This window comes from Varanus komodoensis, unplaced genomic scaffold (assembly GCF_004798865.1).
Source record: "Varanus komodoensis strain SLA01 unplaced genomic scaffold, ASM479886v1 scaffold76, whole genome shotgun sequence".
Lineage (NCBI taxonomy): Eukaryota > Metazoa > Chordata > Lepidosauria > Squamata > Varanidae > Varanus > Varanus komodoensis.
The window spans coordinates 2,374,055-2,400,377 of NW_025336429.1; the positions used below are offsets into that span (position 1 = coordinate 2,374,055).

A 26,323-nucleotide genomic window follows, 5' to 3' on the forward strand; every position below is an offset into this window, starting at 1 on the left:
TGAAAGCAATCCAAAATGTCCTGTTCTTGCTCAGATCTTGGAAACTCCAAGCTGTGGTGTGACTGTTTTGGCCACAGAAGGATTGTGACCTGATACAAACCCACAACAAAATGTCTGCCTATGAAATTCTCCTGGTCAGGGTTCCAGCTGGACAACCTGCTACGCCTTCCTTAGGATACTCCATTGCATTTGCCTCTCCCACCCACCTTGCGGCCCTCTCCCAGTTCACTCTAACCACTTCACCGCACCACTCCTGATCACATGAACCACATTTTCAGGGTTGTCAGTGAAAGAGATGCAAAGGCCATTGGGTGCAATGCTCCATGCCCAAACAGAGGAAGCAAAAACAATAACGCAACTGAGGATAATAAAAAGCTGAAGAGGAATCCAGCCCTCAGTTTTGTGGGCCAAGGTCCTGCCCTTGGGGAACTGACCTGGCCCAAAGTGCATGGTCAAAATGCACATTGCTTGGAGAGTCTTTGGACTGGTATAGTGGAATATAAGCTGAATAAATGTCCAGCCAAACATTTGGCCAGGAGCAAGGCTGCCAAGAAAGTGGCAAGCAGGGGCATCTGCTCTGCGGGCCTTTAAAAGGCAACATTGCAAAGTGCTTTTTTAAAACTGTAAAAAATCAAAGAGGCAGAAGGGGTTGTGTTGTCTGAACCTGGTTGCTGAGGGTATCCTGAAGGCTGTTGGCCACAGGCCTTCAAGATCTGGAACTGGCACTCTTGGTCTCGAATGCATGAGGAGGAGCCGTTCTCTTTACCAAAGATCTGTTCAGAGTGGAGATGAGCAACTGTTACTACAGGTTTCTGGACATGGTGTTGTGGACCCTCTAGAGAGCTTTGACTACTGAATGGTATAGAAATGACATAAACAAAGAACTCGATATGGGTCAACACAGCACCCTACATTTTTGGACCTTGCTGCATAGCCATAGTAACATTTGTGGCCAACACCTGCATTTCCAAGATGGCCACTAGCCCATTGATCAAAGTCATCTAGGAAAACTACCTGAGGTTGAGAAGAGGAAGTGAGAGAGCAGCAAATTTCTCCTCCCAGTCTCAGAGGATTCTGGGAGAGGTCATCTGCTCGGTCCTTCAGCCGCTTGTGCCGCTTTGAATGGCCTGTGACGGACCCATGGGCCATCTTCAGCCTGACCCCCCCCCACTGGAATTTTGGACTTCAACCCCAGCTGACATGGCTAATGGTCAGGAATTTTGAGAGCTGTCATGACAAGGCATTATTGATCGATTTATGGGTGAGGGTGGGTGACGGCTTCACTTTGAAACCTAAATAAACCTTCCAAATTTCAGTTTACTAATGAGTGTCCATACTTTGTTCAATGCTCTGTATGTGTGTGCGCATGCTCATGGGGGTAAAGGGATCCAGGGAAGTATGCTCTTCATAGGGACAGAGGCACTGCTCTAATTTCTTCATGTGCTGTGGCTCAGGCCCACCATTCAAGGACATCAACTCCTCTCCTGTTGGTTCCTCCCCCCCCCCCCTTCCTTGCATCTGACTGTTTTTGCATCTTCTGTGTTATCCCCTCCTCTTACCGCTGGGATACACGCAGTCCAAAATACCTTTGAAACCCCTGTGAAGGTTCCCCTGCCCCTCTGCTGGGCATGCAAGCATTGCCCCTTTTGCATTTCTCACCCAGGGTCACGTTTCCTATTGTCCCACCCTGGTTACAATTCTGCAGGTCACATCACATGAAGAGTGCTTGGATGCATGGACCAGCTCCTCACAAACAACAGCAAACATCCGCACAGATTTTAGATGCCAGAAGAAAGTAGGAAGGTTGCTTCACTCATAGCTCATCTCCCTCAAGCTTGCAATTTGTTTTCAGCCAGATATCAGCAAGACACTGCAACAAAATGTTGCAGCGGGAGCTTTGCTGTTGTTCAGGATTCCGGCAGCAGCTTTGTTCCACTCTCCTTTCCCACCTCCAACACCGTGAGGCATCCATGCCTACTGAGCATGCTCAGTCTTCGTTGGGCTGCTTTGAGTATCCCCACACCAGGGTTTTTCCTAAAGGTTTTTTGTCCTTCTGCAAGTCTTGGGTTTTCTCAGGCCGGCTGTCAGATCCCAGCTGAGCACCTGGGGTCTGCAAAGAAGCACACACTATTGCTAAGAACAACAAATTATATGATCTGCAATCGGTTTAGCCTTTTATTTAAACGGAGTAATGACATAAGATGTGCAACACACGTCTCCCAAGTCCAGTGCTACTGTAATAATAATAATTAATAGTAATATAATAATTATGGCAAATCCTAAGAAAACATCTTTACATATATGTACACACCAGTAGTGTGAATAAACTGGAGATGACCATTGGGATGGCTCTTCTGAAGTGTTGTGCGGACGCTTCATCTGCTTCATCTCTCTGAAAGGTGTCCGACTCTTAGAAGGACCGGCCCCAGGTGAGGCATCCTGTCCTGCCCCTCAGCCTTCACACGGATGCCGTTGCTCAGCCCCACCCCATCCTCTTCTTCAGGTAAGTTCAGCGTTCGGATCAAGTGCTCCCCTGCAAATTCTTTTGCCTGCAGATTGGCGGGTTCCCTGTGGGTGAGCTGGTGCTTGTACATACTCGAGGTGTAGCTGAATCGCTTCCCACAGTCCAGGCACATGTAGGGTTTTTCTCCTGTGTGGATTCTCTGATGCCTCACCAAGTCTGCCTTGTCCCGAAAGCCTTTCACGCAGACGAAGCACCAGTATTTCTTTTGCCCCCGACGACTCAGGTTTTTCTTCATGACTCCGAGTCCTCCGACCACGCTCAGCAAGGGCTCCTCATGCTGAACATGCTGATTCCGCACTGGCCAGTTTTCCGCAGCACACCTGGCCACAAAGGCACCTGAAAGGCTCTCCGGTGACGTTTCCAGGGACCTGTGCCGCCACCTTGGCAGCTCCATGCTGCCATTTTCTCGGTGCCCACGTACTTCTCCGTTGCCTGTGGAAAGAAAGAGAGGGAATCCAGTGGGAATTAGCCTTGTGCATGGCTAAGGAAAGGAATGAAAATATCTCTGCCCTGCCTTTTCCCATCAAAACATGACCTGGAGCACAACAAAAAAACTGGTACGAATTGCGACATACAAGCAGAACCTGCGACAAAATGTTGCAGGATGCAGTGCTCTTACATTCCAGCCAGCCGACCACACTCTCTTCTGAGATACTCCATTCTGCCCCCCTGGTTCCCCCCCCCCATCCTCCCAAAAGTCAGCCAAGGATCCTTCACCCTGAAGCACACTCCGTTCCACTGGGCTGTGCAGAAATAAAAATGGAAGAGGTCAAGCTTGAAACTGATAACAAAAAGGAGATTTCTGTTTATGTGCTCAGAAACGCATTCATCGGGAGACACTGTATTTCAAGACAATGAGAAACTAAGTGACTGGACGTGTATTTCGGTTCTGCTGCCTCACTGAAGAACTTCATACTCTTAATATATTAACACCCTAATATTTACGGTGCGCGTTGTATGTGGGCGCAGACTTTTCTTTCCTTCTCCCTCAGTGCCACCGGGAATTCACAAAACACTGGATGGGTGGTTTGCATCTTCTCCACTGGCCTGAGAATTTTCATTTGGTAAATTGTTTCTCTTTGACAGCTGCTTTGGCTTTCTGCTTTTCACACTGAGGATTCCCCACAACTTACTCAGATTTCCTCCCGGGGTGAGTGTGTTGATTGGTTAGGTTCGGATCCATTCTTAGAGAACAGTTAATATGTACCATCCTTCCCAGGGTGCTGGACGAAGCCTTTAACCTGACACTTTTCCACAGCTTCTGGATTCTTTACGCGATGAAGAACAGGCCCTCTTTCCTTCAGTTTCTTTCCTTCTCTGCCTTTCCCTTACAGCACCAGAAGGTAGCTCACGGAGAGGCAGTGTGGTGTAGTGGTTAAGAGCATGGGAGTGGGACTCAGATGGTCTGGGTTCTAGTCCCCGCTCAGCCAACTGGGTGACTTTGGGCCAGTCACAGACTCTCAGCCCAACCTACCTCACAGGGTTGTTGTTGTGGGGATAAGATGGAGGAGGAGATGTAAGCTGCCTTGAGCCCTTTGTAGGAAAAAGGCAGGATATAAACCAGAAAATAAATAAATAAATAAAATAGCTCCGCACTGGAGCACTCCTGTGTTGTGTCCCACCATGTCCCCAAACACCAGACATTCCTCTAACAAAATCCCCATAAAAATGCTTGGAAATTTAGGAGAGGCACTGGAGGAAAAGGACGTCAGCAAGAGCACCTCCAAACAAGCAATCGCCTTGTGCAGAAGGGCTCATCAGCTTCAGTCAGTGTGGGATTATGGGGGTTGTAGTCCAAAATCCTTCCAGGCTGAGAATGGCTTATATAGCAAAGCAGTGGCACCCTAGAAGCTCAACTGCGCAAGTGCTGAGTTCAGAGCTTTCACATCAACACACAGTGGACCCCATTCATCTGTGAGCGAATATGTTTGGGCCCACATAAGCTTCTAAGAAATAAACGCTTATTATCTTGTAGTGCATAATTTGGGGATTAAAGTATACTGGTAATAGGAATCTGGTTGGTTTGATGCAGAATCCCGCTCTAGCCACCGGCTGGTTGGTTGCTGTGTCTACCACATACCAAGCTGCTATTCCTGGCCAAATCTCTTCTGGCCATTTGAGAGGTGTGTGTGAGGGCTAGTATAGGATGAAAATGCCCCTGGAAATTCTGGAGAGGCAGAAAAACTTTGCTGAAATTTGCTGGGGAAGTGAGGTGGGGATATGACATTTTCTTCATAATTAGCATGATGAAATAGCCAAGGGGTTTCTTTCTTTTATCATTTTAAAGCTTTTTTATTCTGCTTTTAATTGCTTTGTTCTAAGATCTTGATTTCTTCTTGGTTCTATTACTGGTAGCCATTTTTGAGCACCATTTCTGATGAAAGGCAAGTTTATAAATTGATTTAAGAGACTGTATGTTTTTTAAATACTTGCTCCATCCTCTGCCATTTCCACAGACAAGCTCCCCAGCTGGCCAACATGGGTTCTGGGACACACGCCATCCAGGGAGACCCTGGAGCACCAGAAAGTGGAGCAAATACTTGTTTTTAAAAATATATCTTTGTTATTTTATTAAGTTCAAGCACCAGCCCTGCAAAACATGGAAAATCTACCTCTGAGCACCTCCCATAAGCTGCAGAAAAATGACTGCTTCCTTCATGAGGTGGGAAGGTGAAAGAATTTTGCAGAGTTGGTGGGTAGGACTTGGCACAACACCAACAGATAAAATGCTAATGAAAATGACAATACATCATTTAGCTTCCCCACAGCCTGAAGTGTCTGATCTTGCATAATCTTGGAAGCTAAGCAGGACGAGGCCTGGTTAGTATTTGGATGGGAGACGAGTCCTGCATTGAGCAGGAGGTTGGACCTGATGGTCTTCTAGGCCTCTACCAAATGATTCTACGAATTCCTATGAAATAATTTAGCACAAAACCAAAATGCCAATATGAATGCATATCGGAATGAAATACTGAAACTGCAAAATACCTGGGCAATTAACAAAAAAGATTTTCAGGCGGAAGGCAAATGGACAGTCCATTTGGCATCAGACAAGCTGTTAGAGAGGAAAGTTGAAGCATCAAGATGCCATAGCAGGGCATCTTGCCTGTGGTCACAATCTGTCTCACCCCCAACTGTCTGGAGAACATAAGGCCACAAAAAGAGCTCTGTCGCATGAGAACAAGGGTCCATTGTATGTGGTATTATGCCGTTCATGCAGTGGCCAATCTACAAGGACCCTCCTGCCCATGTTCTCCAGCAAATGGGCTCCCTAGGCATATGGGCTCTGACATCAGAAGTAGCATATGATCATGAGGACTAGCAGCCATGGATATCTTTGTCCTCTGTGAATTTGTCTGATCGCCTCTAGAAGCCATCCAAACGGGTGGCCACCATTACAACCTGTGGAAGTGGATTGCGAAGCAGAGGTGAAAGGGGTCTTGAGGCCGGCCTGTACCTGGATGGTGGGGGTCTTCCAGATGTTTCCTCTTGTGTCTGTTTAGAGCTGGTTTCTGAGTGAAGCTTTGCCCACACTCCATGCAGCTGTAGGGCCTCTCTCCAGTGTGGACTGTCTGGTGCCGCAGGACTTGAGAAACATCCCGGAAGCTCTTCCCGCATTCCAGGCATTCCGGACGCTTGCGGCCCCCGGTATGTATCTTTGGAGGTTTAACAGCTGTTTCAAAACCTGTTTGGCAGGAGGCAAGAAGGGGGATGAGTGTTTATATCAATACCTTTTTATTTCCCCAATATTTTAATTGTTAAGATAGTTTTAAAGTTTTATAACATATGGTGAATGCTGGGAACAATAGATGGCAAAAGAAGAAGGGGAGGCAGAAAATGAGGTGGCTGGATGGAGTCACTGAAGCAGTTGGTGTGAGCTTAGGGGGACTCCGGGGGATGGTGGAGGGCAGGAAGGCCTGGAGGAGTGTTGTCCATGGGTTGCGATGGGTCAGACAAGACTTTGTGACTAACAACAACAACAAATGTATGGTGATATTTCACATCTTGGTGCTATTGTGCCTTTTATTGTGTTTTTAAATGGATCAAGATTTGAGGTTATTATGAGATCTTATCATTTTATTTATTTATTTATTTATTAAAACGTTTTTATGCCACCCCATTCGCTGAAGCCTCGGGGCGGCTTACAACAATAAATTAAAACATCATAAATAACATTTTAAAATATATACATTAAAATACAAATATACAATATAAAATAAGCCGCCCTGGCCAGATAAAATTCAATAATATTAACATTTAAAATGCTGCTTAAATAAAAAGGTCTTCGCCTGGCGCCGAAAAACAAATAATGATGTTGTTTGGATTTTATTATTGCATTATTTGTATTCTAATATTATTTATTTTTATTATGTATATTATTATAATTTTGTAATCCTGTAACCCACCCAGAAAGCCTTTTTAGGCTAAGGGGGCAGGATATAAATTAATTAAACAAACAAACAAATCTCCCAGGTGTTGCTTAATGAGACATTTATTCAATTCGTTAATTTGCAGAGATGTTTTAAAAACTGAACAACAGAGCAGGTGTTTAATATCAAATGGGAGGCAGATTAAAGGTAAAGACAGTATTTATTATTTTAAATAACGATGACCAGTGGGAAGCTGTAGGAAGAATCAGTGTGGCCTAGCAGGGAGAATGCTGGACTGGGCTTTGGGAGATCCCGGTTTTAGTCCCCACTCAGCCAGGATGCTCACTAGGTGACTTTGGGCCAAAGACTCTCAGCCCAGCCTACCTCATAAGGTTGTTGTACGGATAACATGGGGATGGGGGAAGTTAGGAGAACTGCCTTCGGTGCCTTGAAAGAAATGGCGGGATATAATGGAACAATTAAATATTTTTCACACAAGAGCAGGATCAGCCTAGCACATATTGATGTCTGGAGATAAAAGCTTATTTGAATTTCTGCCTCAGATGCCAAAATCATCTGACTGGCTTCAGGGGGAGCAGACCTTGACTTCGGGGCTGAGGTAAGGCATCATTTCCTGCTTCATGCCAGACAGCAACAAGTTTTGGGCTGGCCTTGCTCACAAAGACTCAAGATGCATGTAAAAAGTTGCTCTCTCAGATAGGTCCATTTCACGCTAGTATCTCCCAATCCAAGCTCCTGGAGATAACTAGGGACAGGTTTGATTGTCTCAAGCAGGCATGCAGAGCCTTGTGACTGAGGGCAGATCTGGCCTGCTGAGATTCAAATGGGGCCTTCCAAGCTTGCCCAGTTGGTTACACTCTCTTTTCCTGGTCTCATGTCCTTTCTTCCAACCACTGACAGTTTGGTGGTTCCCCAGGAGCTGTGCTCTCCCCCCCCCCTCCCAATCTCTCCTTTCCCAGATAGTTTTATTTAAGATGTTTGTTTTTAGTCAAATTTTAATCATTGTTGGTTTTAATTTCTTGTCAACTGCCCAAATCCCATGGGAATGGGGTGCTATTTTGGGCTGGCCTTTATTACCATTACTCTCACATGACGCCGGTCCTCTACCAGCTCCACTGGCTTCCAGTTGAAGTCCGGGCCCAATTCAAGGTGCTGGTTTTGACCTTTAAAGCCCTAAACAGCTTGGGACCAGAATACCTGAAGGAACATTTCCTTCCTTATATGCCCTTTAAGATCTGCGGGAGAAGCCCTGCTCCGGGAACCCTCTCTAAGAGAGATAGAAGGGTCATCAACTCGGAGTAGGGCCTTCTCTGTGGTGGCGCCCAGACTCTGGAATGTACTTTCCAAAGAGGTATGCCTGGCGCTGAGCTTATACTCTTTTCAGCGCCAGGGCAATATCTTTTTATTTAAACATCATTTTAAAATCAATAGCTTTTAATGTTCAGTCGCTCTTGTTTTGTTTTGTAATTTACTGTTTATTGTTTTGTTTTTAATTCATTTATTGGAGATTGTTGTTGTTTTAAATTGTCCTTTTAAAGCACTGTAAGCCGGCCTGAGATTTTTATATAATAGGACGGCATAGAAAATCAATCAATCAATCAATCAATCAATATTTAAAACATAAAATACAGAAGGTGAAAATGTCTCTCCTAAGGGTTCATTGCTGGCAGTAGGAAAATGTTAAGCTGAAATATACTAGTGTTTGGAATATTTTGGCCCTGGTTCTCACAACTACAACGTGGTCTCCAAGATATTGTCCTAAAGGGAATTCAGCCTGTGGACTCACACCTAGATTGAAAAGGGAGAACTGTGATCCTCTTTGCATAAATAACATGCCTCAGACAACCAGCTCACTGAGCGCAACTTTATACAGTTTTACTCAGAAATAATGCTTGACAGTAATACTCTCTTGTAAGTATGCATGAGACTGCAACCTATATGCGTTTCTATTTCAAAGCACATTCCAATAAGTTTGGTGGGAATTATTCTCGGTAAATGGATGGAAGTTCCATTAACCAGAACAGAAAAGGTGCCCCCAGTTAATCAGGGTGCAGACTGAATCTTCCAAAAGGTATTCTTAATACAAGTCCATCTGAAAATTGCAGATGGCAAGTGCATCTTTAAAAAGGTGCCTCATCCCAGGAAAAAGCAAAATGGATGCCAACCTGCTGTTCGTTTTCAGGAGCAAGAAGTCAGCATCAGGATAGGGCATGAAACTCGCCGCCAGCGCTCAGAATTCCACCAGGTAAGGGCCCTTTTCCTTTCCTAAAATATCTTTTATCTTAAACCGTTTTTCTCCCACCTTTTCCATAACCAGTGCAAGGTGGCTAATGGCAAAGTACACTTAAAATACAATGAAAACTATTAAAAATGGCAACTAGCATCTTTTTGGGGGAAATCCTGGGAGAAAAGCAGTATGTGGCTGAGCAGAATTCCAGGCACCACTAGTGAGTTCTTCCATTCTACCTAGGAAATCCGGCCTCTCCCAAAGATGAGCTCAAACGGCCCCACAGCTTTGCTTGGGGGTGGGCGAGCCCCATAGCTGTCTGCTTACCCATCAAACCTGTGTCTTCAAGGTGCTTCCTCCGATGCCGGTTCAGGGCTGGTTTCTGGGTGAAGCCTTGCCCACACTCGGAGCAGGCGTACGGTTTCTCTCCAGTGTGGACCGTCTGGTGCCGGAGGACATGGGAGAGGTCCCGGAATGTCTTCCCGCATTCCGGGCACTCGGGACGCTTGCGGCCTGTATGAGCCGTTTTCTGGTGTCGCACCAGCTCCAATGCATCCTGGAAACTTTCGCCGCACTCGAGACACCAATGGCCGTGCTCCTCCAAGCGCACCACCGTCTCGTATACGCCTTCACTGCAAAGGGTGGCCTCATCCCACCTGTCTGTGGGCTCCACCCGGTGCTCCTGCAGCGGCTCGCAGCGGCTTTCAAGCGAACCAGCTTGTCCCAGTAACGTCCCGAGCAGTACAGGCAGTTCAGAACCTGCTTGCTGAGAACGGCCAGACGTATTCCTCTTCACTTGTCTTTCACTGTCACCAGCTGAGGCAGCATAAATACCCAAGCACTGGGCATTCCCTGCATCAAAACGGGGACAAATAAAAAGGCATTTGGCCTAGTATCCTGTTTCCAGCAGTGTGCAGCCCTTGCTTCTTGGAATCACAGAGCCAGGTACGAAGGCAAAAAAACTCTCCACTGCATTATTCCTCCCAACATCTCACACTGAAAGATGCTGCCTTCCAACAATGAATGCTTAACAATTACGTCCTATATGTTAATAAAAGACTCATGGGCTGGGTTTGCATGCCATGACAACCAATTGCGGTTTGCTACTTGCAGAGGGTTGCCATGTTGTATGAACACGGCACACACGGATTTCCCCAGGGTGGTTTGTGTGTGGGCTGTTGTGGGAGTGGTTGTGCTCATGGTGGGTTTGCATGTCATCCAGGCTCAGACAACCAACCCTATCACGGGTGCAGGTAATGGGCTAGCAAGCTCACATCAAGCAGGTGAGGGCTTCACATGCACCAGCAGGCCATTTGGGCTTGGTGTGGTCCCGAATGTCATTTTGACAAGAAGTCCCTTTAGAGACAGTTTAATTAGTATGGCACAGAATGAAGCTTGTCAAAATATTGCTGATGACTGACCTGAAGGGATTAGAAAAATCACTGGTTTAGAGAACTATAATTATCTTTTTTTGTGAGCTTTAACAAAGTACTGATGGGCAGCAACACAGAAATGTTTCTTGTTGTTATTTTGGAATTTGCTAGGTTCTGAATTTATGTGTTATATTTATGCAAGATTCCTTGGCATTTTTATTTCTCTTTTACATGTTTCTCTGTTCTGTACTCTATTTCTTTTAACACACAAACATGTCCATAGTGTTACAGAGGCACCTTAAAGGGGTTGCTTGCAACTACCCACCGTTTTTATTTTTTTTGCACCAAAACTGTGCATAAACATGATTTTTAAAAAATACTGGCACCCATAATTCTGCATCTGCTTTGAGTAGGAACCCTCGCAAAGCCAAAACAGCACTAGCCACACATGAGAAGGAGAGAGAGACGAGCAGACTTTCAGGAAGTACATGGCTGTGATGTCCAAACTAACTCCGGTTAGTACCGTGCGGAAGACGGCCACAGCAAACCACTTCTGAATTGTCTTACCTTGAAAACCCCATGATGAAACAAGCCAAGATGAAACAAGCCAAGATGAAGCAAGCCAAGATCCAACAAGAGATGTGCCGGAAGATAAGCCCCCACCCCCTGCCCAGGTTAGAAGGCTCTCGAGAGCAAAGGACAAGTCTGAATTAACACTGCAACTAGATCAGGCCTGAAAGGAAGGCACAAAGGTGAAAGGAACATGCTGCAAGTGAGAAGGATCTAGGAATTGTTGTAGATCAACCATGAATCAACCATGTGCTGCAGCTGCAAAAAGGCCAAACGCTATTTAGGCTGCATTAATAGAAGGATCACTTCCAGATCCTGTGAAGCACTAGTTCCCCTCCCCTTAGCACTGGTTAGGCATCATCCGGAGTCCTGTGACCACAGTTCTGGGCACCACGGTTTAAGAAAGATGCAGAGCAGCTGGAAAAAGTTCAGGGGAGGGCAACAAGGACTGGAAACAGAGCCCTGTGAGGAGAGATGCAAAGAACTGGGCATGTTTAGCCTCAAGAAGAGAAAATTGAGGGGAGATAGGGTAGCACTCCAGAAGAACTTGAGAGGCTGTCACAAAGAGGAAGGCCAGGATCTCTTCTCAGTCATCCCAGAATACAAGGCTCAAGTTATAGGAAGCCAGATTCCAGGAAGATAGCAGAAAATAATTCCTGACTGTTGGAGCGGTATGAAAATGCAACTCGTGACGCACAGAGGTTGTGGTCTCTCCCACACTGGAGGCATCCAAGATGCAACTGGACAGTCATCCAAGAGGGATGGTTTAACTGGGAGCCCTGCACTGAGCAGGGGGTGGGACCCAGTGGCCCTCTGGCCCTCCCAGCTCTACTATTCTATGAGTCTGTGGCTGAAAGGAGACTAGAGCCCAGATCTCCCAAGTCCAGCCCAACACACAAACCACCACACCATTCTAAAGTTTTTCAAATCACTAAATTCAGGGCACAATCCTATGTTTGTTTAAGCAGGAGCCAAGTCCTACAAAGCTTTTGTCCTGTCTAATTATGCACAGGACGGCGTCTTTAATTATTCTGGACTACATTTCAAAACCATGATGGATAAAGTTATTGTTCTCGCACTCCAGATACGGAAACGCTCAGCTATGGCCCCTCACGCATAAATGCCACGATTGCAAACCTGGCAAGCTGTGATCCTGATGACCCTCCAGCCGAGCTTCTCTGCTGAGGTTCCTGCTCAATCCAGAGTCCGACGGAGACCACTCTGCCTCAGAGGAGACCATCACGACATCCTCGCGTGGCCTCGGCACCTAAAACAGCGGAGAGAATTTTCACCGGGTTAGTCCCTCAGAGTCAGGAGGGGCAACACTGCAAGCGTAGGCAGCGGGAGGTCTTAGGTGGGCCCCACAGGCCCCGAACAAAGGTCACCCTTATTGCAAACTTAGGCTGTCTTTTGCCCCTGCCCCCTTGTCCTCACAATGCTACTGCTTTCGTTTGTTGCATTTCCACAGAATGATTTCACCTGTTGAGACTGAGCTGGGAAACTGGGCCAAGGCCCTGCAAAGGACTGTGCTGGATGAGGTCTGCAGGGACTGAGCTCACGTCTCTAAACATGCAGCATTCCAAGCTAAAAAGCTGACTCTGGAGGTGAGCTGGACAAAGAAGAGGAGCAGTTGGAATGTGTTACAGAGATGCCAAATTTAATGGACAAGATTGGCCAAGTGAAAACTAAACTGTTTCTAGTTTGCTGGGAGACCCTGAGAACAATGGTCAGAGAGGGAGGGGTGTGAGTTCATCAAGGCAATGGTTTGTAGTCAAGCCAAACAAGCAGGCCCATTAAATAATGTCTGGCACTCCCACCATCTGGTCCATGAGCAGCATGATCCTCCCTGAGGGTGGAGCCAGCCCCTTTTGGGAAAGGAAGGCAAGAGGGGGCAGGTCCATTTTGGAGCTCACTCCTTACATGGGCAAGGACTAACTCCACTGATCTGAGGGGTCATTACTTTAATAGATGCTGCCTGTTAATGAGTTTGCTCCTTCTCGCTCCTCACAGGGTTCATACAACCCTGCCTAATTACCAAGGTTTGTTGTTTTTTACCATAATCTACTCAACAATCAAGTGGTTTCTACATTACCATGGTTTCCATCCTCCCCATTCAGTCCTCCTACTGTTGGCATATATCCCATCAGCCCTTGTGCCTGCAATTCAATCCCATGGTGGATTGCTCCCTGCCTATGTTGCCTGCCTCTTCCTCATTGGTCTACTCATGGAAGCTAGATGGCTCCTGGCTACCACTGGGACTCTGTGGTAGCTGCCTTCCAGGACTGTTGAAAATACAATTGTGGGTTCAGACAATACAACAGGCCAGGGTGGTATGGCAAAATCAAAGCAAACCATTGTTTCTTATCAAACTCTTATCAAAAGAGCAAACTTGCCATGGTGAAATACCATGACTGGGTTCAGACAACACAAAGATCGACAATAATAAACAACCCACCATGGCCTGCCATGTTGTCTGAACTCAATTGCAAAGCCAGCCTAGCCCAATAAAGGGTGGTGTTTTAGAAGCCTTTCACCTTGATCTGCTATGAAGGGGGGGCGACACGCCTACAACAAGACCCCAGGTCGGTCTAATCCCACAGCTTCCAAGTAGATGCTTCCAGAAACAAGACATGAGAGCAACTGCCGCTTCCTCTTGTGGTTCCCTGTGACTGGAGGCTGCACACAGCCAGCCCAACAGACGCATTTTTATTTATTTATTTATTAAAACATTTTTATGCCGCCCCATTCGCCGAAGCCTCGGGGCGGCTTACAACATAGATAAAACAATAAGTTAAAATATCCATATAAAATAATCTTAATTAAAACACACATTATAAAATAAGCCGCCCTGGCCAGATAAAATTCAATTGTATTTAGCATTTAAAATGTTGCTTAAATAAAAAGGTCTTAGCCTGGCGCCGAAAAACAAATAACGACGGCATCCTCCATCAGTGTGACCAGTTCCCTTTAAAAGCTGCCTAAGTTCTCTAATGACCAGCCACCCCTGACCTCCACCCCATGCAACCTGGTGCTGGGTGAGGATGGCTCCCCTGCAGGATTAACTGATCTTAAATGTGCTCCCTCCCTCTTACCTTGACCTCTCGCTGCTGTCCCTGCAGGAACTCTTCTGCCAGGGCCACTGCCTGAGAACACACCCGAGGGCGACGGCCCTTCACCCAGCTCTGCATCTCCGGGGGCAGGATGGCCAGGAACTGCTCCAGGATCAGCAGCTCCAGGATCTGCTCCTTGGTCCGCTTCTCCGGTGTGAGCCACCACTGGCAGAATTCTTGAAGCCTCTTCCAGACCTCTCGGGGGCCCCGGGCCTCCTGGTAACTGAACTGCCTGAAGCGCTGGCGATGCACCTCAGTGCTGACGGCCGCCTCTCCCACAACCGTCTCCTTCACCGGCCTGCCCTCTGTGAGGCCTGCATTGCTGAAGGCTCGTGGCACATCTTCACTGTGGTCCACCAGGAGCTGGGCAACCCCTTCTCCACTAGGCCACTGGCTGCTATCAACAGCTGCCTCGCAGGAGGAGTCCCACGGCAACGGTTTCAACTGCAGCTGGCTTCCCCAGCCAGAGGGCAGGGGCTGCACCACCTTCAAGACCTCCTGCCACTGGGTTTCCCAGCACTGGGCCAACCCCTCCTCTGGCCTTTGAGCCAGCTCTTGCGGGGCCAGCCAGCCTAGAAACTCCCCAATGGTGCCGACCTGAATGACTCGAGGAATCATCTTTTCGGCTTCCACTTCCAGAGGGCTGGCTGCAGCTTCCTCCCCTGCTTTCCTGGGGGAAGTGGCCCGATGTTCCACAACATTCTGGAAGGAGTAACTCAGGGCTCCCCCAACCCTCGGTTCGGTAGCCATTTTGTCTGCCATGGAGAAATGGGAGGCAACGTCCACATACAGTGGGGAAAAGGAGCCCTTTAAAGCTGGAAAGCCCAACAATAATAATGAGTCTTAAACAAGTCTCTCAAGCCAGCATATGTAAATAAAGATTTGCAGTAGTTGCAGCTAAACTAAAAAGTTCAGGATCACTAAGGTCGTTCTTAGCCAAGGTGTGGAGGACTTGCATTTCCATGGGTGCACCACCAGGAGGTGCAAGGGAAGAATGTGCCGCCGGTCACACAGACATTTTGCATTTCTAGATACCAGGTCGAATATTCCAGGTGACAAAGGAGGGACCTATGGGTCATGCCCACAAAATCCGAAGAACCTCACTTGAAGACGTAGGAGTGGGAAAATGGCGATCGGCAAGAAAGGGGCTTCTGTTCTCTGAAGGAAAGAGGCACAAACTGGTGTAAATAAGCAAGATGATGTTTGGCAGTTAAAGGACAGTGATACTGTGCAGGCTGTTATCTCAGCCATCTTCCCAGCCAAGCCCCCAAGGAGAGTTCAAAACTGCAGGCAGCTGGGTCCCATTTGCTAGGAAGCGATCTTTGGAAAACCTCATTGCCCATCAAAGCCCAAGGCAGCTCAGAACACAGTGCATCACAAGATGGAGCACTATATACCTCTGCTGAGAAAAGTAATTTCCACCCTGCTGTTGTGGGACTTTCACCCGAGCATTCCTTGGATAAACCTATCTTGCCAAAGAGGCTGCTAAACCAACCCCACAGGTTCGAGTGTTCAGATTCATGCATTTTGACAACTTCTGCTTCCATTTTATTCATTTCTCCACTTATAGCTCCTGATTCTTCAGGAATACACACACACACACACACACAAGATCCTTTCCCTACCAAGACACATTTTCTGCCTTTGCCGGCCATTCTATTCTGCCATGCCATCTGTCATATTTTATTTATTTATAACATGTATTTTATAACATGCCTTTACCTGAAACAGGTCTCGTATAGTTTTCACTTCTATTTCTGTTTATACCACCTAGAGCTGATGTAGTTGAATTTGAAGTTTTCTCTAGGGAAGAGGCATTTTTAAAATTTCTTTTATGGCCAGATCTACCGTAACAGTCATTTTCCAATATTGATGGGCCTCTTAAGATTTCTCTTTTATTTCATACGTGGCTTTTGGGCAACTGTGAATGGATGATAATTGTGGATAGGTGACTGCGATAGAATAGGTCCCTTTCCAATTGGCAGGGGGATTTTCGTAGGCCCTGCTTCCACACTCTGAGGGAACAAAGCTTGAAGAAGGGGTGGAAAACAACATCAGTGTCTCTACCATTAAAAAACGGTGGAGCTGTGTTCCCAAGCACTCCCACTCCACCAGGCCATCCTTGACCATACATTCCGAAGAGAAAACGTATTTTCATTGGCCATTTTCAAACCTGACCTTGGACTACAGTTCCCACCATTCTTGACCATATTGGCTGGGGAATGCTGGTTGGCACCTGTAATCCAAAAACCAGAGGGGATTTGTGTTTGGGAAAGACCGCAAAGCCTGCCTCCCCTCCTCTCTCCCCCACCCCCTCCTGTTGTTGGTAAAACTTCGGATATTCTCTGCAGTCCTTGAAAAACTTCATCTCCTTCTGAAGGGTAATTTAGGACATAATCCCATGCATGGTTGTACAGAATAAAGCCCTACATGTGGTAAACAGCTGTCTGGGGAATTCTGGGAGTTGTAGGCCCCTTCAGGCTGAACATGACAAGGACTGCACATTGCTAAACTGAGTTGCTTGTTGACGCCAAAGTAAAATCATGCAAGCTCATGTCAGTACAGTATTTGGACTACAATTCATCTCCTCCCGTATTTAAAGGAAGAGACATGGGGGTGTAACTGTATATTAATAACATTGGAGTGCCAATCCTTAGATAGCCTTAGACAGCAAAATTTAGTGGGGGGAAAAGTTTGTTGGGGGAAAACCTAAGCAGAGGTGAGAGAAGAACTAGAACAGCTCAGCAAAGCCTGAATATTGTATTTCAATGTATCTTACTGTGTTGTAAGCTGCCCCGAGGCTTCGGCAAGGGGCGGCATAGAAATGTAATAATAATAATAATAATAATAATAATAATAATAATAATAATAATAATATGCTCAACAGTCCCTGAGCATCTGTTGGAAGGGGTGGCAGGAACAGAAATGCACAGAGTGAAGAGGAATGGAATGGCATAGCTTGGAAAAGGGCTGCAACCTGAACAGGAACATTCTGCAAATAGAAAACTCCTTCCTTGGAGCATTTATCATGCCGTGGGCTCTCCTTCACTGGAGATATTTAAGTAAGGGCTGGATGGCCATCTCTCCGGATGCCATAGCACTGATTAGAGCTTGGACTGGGTGTTCTCCAAGATTCCTGTCCAAGTTTAAAGTTCTGTTATTCTAATCAATTATCTAAATACGAGATGGACCAAATCCCTCAAGGAAGCTGCAGCCTTGAATTTAGAGGAACTAAGTAGGGCTGCCAAGGACTGGACATTTTGGAGGGCTCTCGTTCACAGGGTCACCATAAGTCAGAGACAACTTGACAGCACATCAGAGCAACTATCATTATATTTTTGTTTGCTTGGTGCTTTGTTTTCCTCCTCCATCAGATCCCTCAGTAAAACTCTTCCACTTAAGCCCATCTCATCTTTCATCATACAAATAGTATTAAAAACAGATATATACCATCCTTACAGGTCTCTCTCTCCACCACCCACACTTCTTTCTATAAATCTTGTTACATGCCAGGCATATCAATACTCCTGGAAAAATAAGCAAGAAGATTACAAGGGCTCATCTGTGAGGGTTTTTCTGTAAGTTTATTCAGGACTTCTCCTCTCCCAGAACTGTCTCCTCCAGTTCTGCTGCATAACAACTATGTTAATGCTACGGAACTGTTGACACATGTTGATTTTCCTCTTCCCTCCCCCTCCCCTTTTCCTTTTCTACCATGTCTTATTAGAGCTTAATCAAACTGAAGCTACTATGGGAAGGACCTATCTACTCCAAGGAGTTTTTTTTATAGTGCAGTCCTATAAATGTTTCCCTTGAAGTTGAAAGTGGAGTACAGCCTAAAGTCCTTAAGTACTTCAACTAATTACCTGGACTTTCCTTCCAGGACTTCAGGGAAGTATTCACAATGTCTACACCCAGCTATTCTGACTACACAACAACCCTGTGGGTAGGTTAGGGTAGAATTTGAACTTGGATCTGTGCAGACCTACTCTGACACTCTAACCATTATCTGTAGGTGGACAGTGGGTGTCACAGAAACTGTAGAAATTGTAGCCCATCATGTTTACATGATCATATCTTTGTTCTCCAAGAGAATTTGCTAATTGCAACTGATTTTTTTTTTTTTTTGGCATACCTTTGCAATCCAATCTCTAAGTTCCCCATCTGTGACCCGCTAGTCAAACAGCATCAAATTTAACAAGTCCTGCCTGTGGTGTAAGGACACAGCATATTACAACATTTAATAACAGAAAGGAATAAAAGGGGAAAACCCACCAAAAATGGCAATGTCACAAGTATCTCTTTGCAATCAGTCCCCAGGGCAAATGCATTAAATGATATAGATGCAATGATACAAACTCAACAGTCTGGAGAGAGCTGCCCAGGCTCTCCTGTAGCAAAAACAACGGAGCCTTGAAGCAAAGAAAAGGAAAATAAGCGAACAATTTGGAGCACTGCAGCAAGAGCGCAGAGATTTGTGCTACCTTAAAAATGACTCTGGAGCCACAAAAGCTTGTGCCAAAATAAATCGGTTAATCTTTAAGGACTTTACAAAAAAAACTTGTCCGCCACTCTCAGTCGAAGGAAGAACATTCATCCACAGGAAATGTGGCCAGTTCTGATGTTCCTAGAAGAGAACTGGGTCCAAAAGGGGACTAACTGGAAGAAGATGCGAAAGCCAGACTGAAAGAAGCACCTCCGTAGCAACGCGGTTTGCCCTCGCCACTTTTCACCGCATCTGCACTTTAAAATCTCACTTCTGCCGAACCGCGTGTAACTCACTGAGCTTCGGGGCACCGGATCGGTCCGTTCCGCTGCCCAGGTGAGCATCTACTCCGCTGTTGTTCTGGCAGTTTCCTCCAAACAAGCGGAGGCAGGGCCAGGACAGGAAGAGGCCATCCCTAATTTATATTCCCCCACCCACCCACAACACCACGTGTGAGTGCCTGTGCGTGTCTGTGTGTGTGGGTGTGGGTGCGCGCGTGTGTGGGCCTCTCTAGGAACCGGAGCATGAACAATGTAACCCTTGGTGTGCTCCGCTGGTCGATGACATTCTGTGTGCCTATCGCTGGAATCCTGTACTGCAGTCTTTCCCGACCCAGCTGGCTGGGGATAATGGGAGTTGTCTTCCAGCACATCTGCAGCCTGCTGGATTGGGGATGGTCCCTAAACGTGTTTTATAGCCATTTAAGCATGGATAGAGGCATCAAAAAAAATGAACTATTGTTTATTTATTAGATGTAATATTTTCAGTGCATTTCTCTGTGCACCAGGCATCCGTGGAGAAGGTGGGATATAAAGAAACTATGTTTACTCAGAAATAAATTCCACTGAGTTTGGCAGGGCAGACTTCCACATCAGAGACAAGGCTGAAGCCTAAAAAGAAAGGCTGTGAATCTTCTAACAAAGTTGATGTTTCTAACTAAGATGAGGAAGACATTTCACTGCTCAGACTTTAACCCATAAAATAAAGATTTTATGGATCATAAGACCAGTTTGGATTGTTCTCTGTAAACGCTTTCTCATCCAGCGGTGATTCTTTCAATGTCCAGCTAGCACACTGCTGGTTCGTTATATTTGTATGCATTTCCACACTAAGAATATAAGATTCTGTTGGAACAGACCGGCTAGTCCTGCATTCTGTTCGCAACCAGCTACCCACAGGAAATCCGCAAGCGGGATAGGAATGCAACGGCGGGCTCAAGCATGTTCCCCAGCAACTGGTACACATACTGCCTCCGATGATAGACTTAACATATGGCCATGAGGACTAGCGGCCATGGATAGCCTTCTCCTCCAGAAATTTGTCCAATCCTTTTTGAAAGCCACTATCCAAACTGGTGTCCATCACTACATCTGGAGTAAGTGAATTCCATCCTTTGCGGATGGATAGCATGGAGAAGTCCCTCCTCTTATCTTGTGGAAGTGTGCACCATACTTTATCCTCTTATCCGTGCTGAATATCATGCAACCAGCTCCTCAGACGGGTTCTCATATTATGGAAAAGCATATCATGAGAAGGCAAAACCCCCTGGAGAAGGCAATCATGCTAGGAAAAGTTGAAGGCAGAAGAAGGTGAGATGGATGGGATCCATAAGGGAAGCCACAGCCTTGATTTTACAAAAGCTTAGCAGAGCTGCCATGGATAGGGCATTTTGGGGGACTCTCACTGGAGTTGGAGACAGTCTGGCCGCACATCACAACTATTATGGGAAAAGGAAAAATAAAGCGGGGGGAGCCTCTCTGCCCACTTTCCCCACCTAATTTTGGACCTCTCTGTCGTTGTGGTTAAATGCTGTCAAGTCATTGTCAATCTACAGAGACCCCATGAATGGAAGCTCTCCAAAATGTCCCACCCACGGCAACTCCGTTAACTTCTTCCAGGTTCAAGGAGGTGGCTTCTTGTACAGAATCAATCCATTTCATCCAATGCTCTCCCCTGCTCAAGCAACCTTGTTTTTACAAATAGGGGTGTCCTTAGGAGGCAGGGTCCTTTAGATAATTTAGCGCATATGCAAAATAGCAGATACAAATTTGTTCCTGCGTGCGTGAGTGCGTGCGTCCCATGAGCCTGAGTCCCGGATCTTTCCGGTATCTAAAACTGCCCCTGCGAACAAGGGTCTTGCCCCTCGCTACGTTCCTGGAGACCTTTGGCATGCAAAGTTAGAAAATGCACTCTGCATATGTTCAGAGTGCCTCTACTCCCTCAGTCCTTCTGCATGCAAAGCCCTGCCCCCAAGTTATGGCCGCCTCCCAAAGGGTATACCCTCTGCATATGCTCAGAGGGCATTCCAATCACCTTTCATATTCCTGCCTGCCACGACGCAGCTGAGAAAGAAAGAGGCCCGTGGCCAAAAGGAGGAGGAGGAGGAGAAAATAAAAGAGCAACCTGAAATCTTGGAAGCTTCTCTGCGTCCGGAGTTCAGGTTTTATCTACGTCGCTTCTCCCCGAGGGAGCCACCCGTCCCCGCAGTCATCTGCAGCGCAATAAGGGTTAAACTATCCGCGTTATAAATCCTAGAGAGGGCGGAAATATGACGTGCAAGGGGAATGTAAATTCTGTAACACTTCCGGCCCCCTCTCCCCAGAATGGTTCTGAAAAAATCGGGTTTTTAGCCGCCTTGCATGGCATGCCTTTGCAACGCAGGGAAAGCTGCAGTGGCCATTCGCGTGAGAGTTCCAGCTGTAATGCTCTTCTTTCGCGTGAATATGAGACGCAGCGTTTTCCTTCCTCCCGTTGCCCTTTCTCCTTGGCTGCTTGCAATTGTGCAAAGAGCAGGAGTCCGTGGCCCAGGGTGGACCCACACAACCCTGCAGGTTGTCTTCTGGCAGTCATGACGGTGCCGATTTAAATGCATTTAAAATGCAACATCGCACCCCCTGAAAGACATGTTTGGAGGGGAAAAAAATCAAGATTGGCAAACCATTTTGTTGCTGTAGCTGTAGTTTTAATGAATCAGGAATATAGAAGTAGTTCAGAAGCATTTTAAAGGGGGCCCATAAAGCATAAGTGCAACACCATACGTGTTTGCACAGGAAAAAAAAAATCCTACTTGCCTTCCTAAGCAAGCATGGGGTGGCTGTGAGTTGTAGGACTTTTTTCTGGTCTAATTATGCACCAAAAGTCCAGGATCTAAAACTATCTAGAGAACTGCCTCATGGATACAAAATGTTGAGGCCCCTGCTAGCCAGGTGACTTACAGACCCACTAAACCAAGTGCCAATGAGGTTCAGTCAGGCGGAGATGCGTTCAGTTTTCTTTATTCAGCTGAGCAAAGCCACCGGGTGTCTGCTCCCTACGCGCAGGCAGGAAGCGACACACACACACACATTTCACCAACTCATCCTTTTTATACCTTTTTCCTTCCCCCCCCCCTTAATCTCGCCCCCATTGTTCGCTCACCCGATCCCCTCTCAGGGTCTGCTTGACCCTTGCATGTCTGACCTCATATGTGCATCTACGTCTAATCCCCTCACAGGGGGGAGCAAGATCACTGAGTGCCAGACTTACGTAGGGGGTCTTCTTCTTCACACTACCTCTTTGTCTTACTTTATCAACCCTTTTTCCTCTCTGGAGCAAGCAGTTTTACAAAAAGCAAATAGCATCATTTAAGCTAATCAGGCTCCTTCCAAATGGTGTAACTGCAAGAGGGAGGGATTTAAACATCCAGGGTTGTGAAGATGTCCTTCACTCAAAGAATCCTAGAATTGCTCAGCTGGAAGGCACCTTGGAGATCTTCTATCCAGCCTGCAGCTCAGTGCAAGGATTTCGTAAACATGCCTCTGTCCGGAAAACCTCAATAGCAGCCACAACAAAGAAAACCAGGCTCAGTCAGGAAAGACCCCTTTCGCCTTGAACCTCAGTTTTATTGAAAGATCACCCAGGACCTCTGCAGCGTGCGACCAGCTAGTGGATCTCGCCACCAACTGCAAAATCACACCCCATGTATAGACACTTTTATGACTTGCTAGTCCCGCACACCAATGCAGAGTGTTAAGTTTCCAGATAATGTTGGTAGAATAGCATCTTGATGTCTTTAGCTATGACATAATGTTCCAAATACTGAAAAATCAGAAATACTGGTAACACTAGTATGGAAAACATTACTGATGGCTGTATTGATAGGTCAGACTATCAAATTCTTGACAGTTCAAGTGTGTGTGCTTAAACATGCAAACGTGTCTGATGGAGGAACCATTCAGGGACAACTGCACTGCAGGCGCTTGCCTCTGTGGAGCTAGATGATTAAATGGGCCCATTCAGAGACAAATGAGTGTCTTTGTCTCAGCTGTCTGAACACCAGTATTTCCCCATGATAGTATCAGCCTCCAGCAGCTTCTCAATCCAACTAAGTGTTGTATCCCAGCGGACGCCTTGGCAGTCCTTGGCAAACAGACCACAAGACCAGAGTGGAGAGGAGAAGCAGCTCCTTTATTGTACCTGCGCAGGGACCAACACTTTAATAAAGTGCGGCTCCTATGTACGGTATTACAAGCCTTTTATAGCATTTCTTTATCTCTGGAAAAGTACTAACGTATGTCTTTGGCACGTCTCTTGCCACAGTTTCTGCTGACCACCCCTAATCGTCGCTGGCATCCGGGTCTTGCAGGCCTCTTAGTCACGTTATCTTCCCTGCCTGACCTCGCGCTCCTGCTTCTTGTGCATTTCTATCACCACCTTGTTCCTGTTTTTGGTTTCGCATGGTCATGCTTTCCTGACTCTGAGAGGGTCGGGGTATACCCTGTACCTTTCAGATAAAGTAGTTAGCAAGTAGGTGTGCCTTGCGCAAGGGTGGGTTAGGTTCAATAAGCGATAAGCGGGTATCCTGTGCTGCTAGCTAGCCCAGTTCACTAAGAAGGTCATGTTCTTAAGGCAACAGCAGCGCTAAACAGCAACCCGGGTTGGGAACCTGTTGCTTTTTGAGAAAGAGGAGCAGGTTTGATTGTTTAACACAAAGGCACCTATAAGCAACCTTTTCCTCCCAGGGTTTTTCTGAATTTTCCCAAGTTCTGCAGAACTTTTCACCAGTGGAGGTCTGCCTTTCCCCAGCCTGACACCTTCTGTTTAAACATGCAGATATTTCTGATGGAGGAATCCTTCAGAAGTCTGGTTTGACAAACACACTCAGCAGGGACTTGCCTGTGTGAGACTAGGTGGGCCCATTCAGAAACAAATGAACACTATTTCAGTTTTTCTACAGCTGATAAGAACACAGGTATCTCCTGATACTTCTCAGTCTAGCTAAGAATACCATCTTCTTAAGGCAACAGCAACACTAAACTATGACCTGGCTTGGAAAGGTGGTGCTTTGTGAGAAAGGGGTACAGGTTTCATTTTATAACTCAAAGGCACATATAAGTAACATTTTCCTGCCAGGTTTTATCCAAATTTTCCCAACACCTCCCAAATTTGCCCCCAGGAAAGGAGAGCTCACCGCTTCCCAAGGAAGACTGTGGGAAATTAGACGCTTCGTATAAGTCCTGAGGGAGGAGATATCTTGAGGGGTGTACTCAGAAAAACAATTCTTACCATCCCACCTCACTGCCTTGCCATAAACACATCAAAAGAGGCCTCGGTGTCGGGTGGTGAAGACCAGATGACCCCACTCCATTAGTAATGGTCAAAGTGTAATCTCTGTGTTTCATAGGCTTGCTAAAGTGCCTCCCTAACCCTGTAAGTTCACACATGTAACCTTTTTGTTTACTTAACTTGGCCAGCCTGTTCAAGGTATCTTTAGTTTAGAAGGCCTGTCAAAGGCATCTAATTAGAGTGAAATGTAACTTTCCTTTATGCTGCTGTGACATGTATCTAATCACTTTCCTATCCATATCAAAGTATCCAATCACCTTCCTTTGTGTATCCTATATAACCCTAAGGAAATTAACATGGGATGTTCCTTCTTAGGCACCCATGGATCCATGCATTCAATTGTAAATAAACCTATTTGCCCTGACAAGAAACTGATTTCCGAGCCTGTGAATTGCGGATCGGTGTGACAAGAGCCTGCAGGAAGCTTGTTTAGCAGAGGAATGTAGCAATTTACTTAACTGGCTGATTTACTTAACTAGTTAGTTGTTCCTGAGTGGAGCTTTGAGCAGATCGGTGGCTATGCTGGCGTGTGTTTTGAGTGACAGCAGAGGGGTTCAAGAGCCACGTGTGGCTCTGGAGCCACGGGTTGCCGACCCATTCGGGAATGATGATTCTTTAAATTGAGTTATTTGCTACCCCTTTGGGTGCTGCAAGTTTCCCTGTTTTATTGACCCCTTCCATCACCTCTGAACATGCTGTAACCTGTCAAGAAGCCCTTGCACCTCTTTGTGGCATGCTTGCACAGATGTACTTTCTCTGCTAGCGTGCTATACTTGGCCTTTCCTGCTCTCTTCTCCTTGGCTGCACAGCCTATAGCTCTCGTTTTCCCAAAATGCAAAGTGCCAGAAGTCCCAGTTCCATTGCACTGTGGGTATCTTTTTAAGAATTCATGACCTCCAACGTGCCTCCAACGTGATGTCAGGGTCAGCCCTGCCATGAAGATTCATATCACATAGTCCAATTTGCAAATATTTATCCAAATTAAAGCATGATTGCTCTTCCATGATTTTCTCTTAAGGGGCAATTCTCCTAAGTTACCACTTTCACAGAGAAGCAAATGAAATATTAAGATGTATGTCTGCATTAGTCTGAATTGATATGATTCTAACAAGCTTTTTGAAGAAAAGCTATGCCTCCTGGCTGAAATTTTCACTGAAAGACTAAGGGGAAAATGTAATGCTATGGGAAAAAAAATCCAAAAAGCAGAATTTCCCCCTGAGAACTCAGGAAAGGCCAGTAGGTGCTTCGGGTAAGAAAGTCAGGAGGCAGAATAACAGTTTAGTTCTACTTTTGTATATGTATTCAGCTTATGTTGCAAAGCAGTCAAAAACGATGTGCTATAGTGTGAGAACTAAAACAACTAAAAAGCACACAAAACTTGAAACTTTTGGTTTTTTCTTGGGTTAATCCAGGGTTGTTTAAACCATGAACAACCCCAGGTGCTGGTGTTTGATTGTCATGGAAACAACCATCAAATGCTGCATTCCTAGACCTTTCCTGGAAATTGAAAGCAGTTCACATGCAACCACACAATTTTGGGGGTTAATTAACCTATGAATTGCAGTTAGATGGATGTCCAAACAAGGTCACCAACTGTCCACATGACTGAATCAAAACACTTGACCAAGGTTGACTACTTGGCTAATTTTTGTTTAGCTCATTTGAAGTGAAAATGAAGTCTGAAGTGATTGGACTGGTAAATTTTTTCTTTGCCATGAAAGGCAATATTTCTGGAGCCAGTCTTGGGGTTCTTTTAAAATATGTTTTGCTTACAACCCCTGGGTATCTCTCATAAGTTGCTCTGTGCTTCTTTGAGGAAGGTGGCTGGAAAATAATCAAATATCATGTACATATTATTCAGCAATGCAACTAATATTACACTGTATGGTGTAGTTGTGACCACAAAGGGCCCCCAGATAGCTGCACTTACTAGGGGGATGGACAAGATGACCTCGAGGTTACCATCCAACTCTGCTTCCGAGATTTTGATAACTTTTGGTTGCCATCCTGGCAAAAGGAAAAGCCTCCAGTATTTTTC

At 46.1% G+C, this 26,323-nt stretch overlaps 1 protein-coding gene across 6 annotated transcripts; it reads right to left on the reverse strand.

The window, feature by feature from the left end:
• Positions 1-2,162: 2,162 nt before the first annotated feature.
• LOC123035090 (zinc finger protein 397-like) lies at positions 2,163-21,153 on the reverse strand. 6 transcript variants are annotated; one of them, XM_044452952.1, is made up of 7 exons: positions 21,085-21,153; positions 18,331-18,403; positions 14,178-15,353; positions 12,223-12,352; positions 9,470-9,994; positions 5,982-6,209; positions 2,163-2,956 (listed from the first exon to the last, which is right to left on the reverse strand). In XM_044452952.1, the coding sequence occupies exons 3-7, from the start codon at positions 14,955-14,957 to the stop codon at positions 2,385-2,387; spliced, it is 2,235 nt and encodes a 744-aa protein (XP_044308887.1). In that variant the 5' UTR covers positions 14,958-15,353; positions 18,331-18,403; positions 21,085-21,153; the 3' UTR covers positions 2,163-2,384. The 6 variants fall into 6 exon arrangements, with proteins under 6 accessions (XP_044308887.1, XP_044308889.1, XP_044308885.1 ...); XM_044452954.1 differs by lacking the exon at positions 21,085-21,153 and adding an exon at positions 18,978-19,112; XM_044452950.1 differs by lacking the exon at positions 18,331-18,403.
• Positions 21,154-26,323: the final 5,170 nt, after the last annotated feature.

Bases quoted from the DNA above. Each gene is read 5' to 3' on its own strand.
- LOC123035090 (XM_044452950.1), bottom strand. From the start codon at position 14,957: ATGGCAGACAAAATGGCTACCGAACCGAGGGTTGGGGGAGCCCTGAGT. The intron at 9,995-12,222 runs GTTTGCAATCGT...GTTTTGATGCAG, and splicing joins TCAGGATCACAGCTTGCCAG to GGAATGCCCAGTGCTTGGGT. The intron at 6,210-9,469 runs GTAAGCAGACAG...CCTGCCAAACAG, and splicing joins TGAAGACACAGGTTTGATGG to GTTTTGAAACAGCTGTTAAA.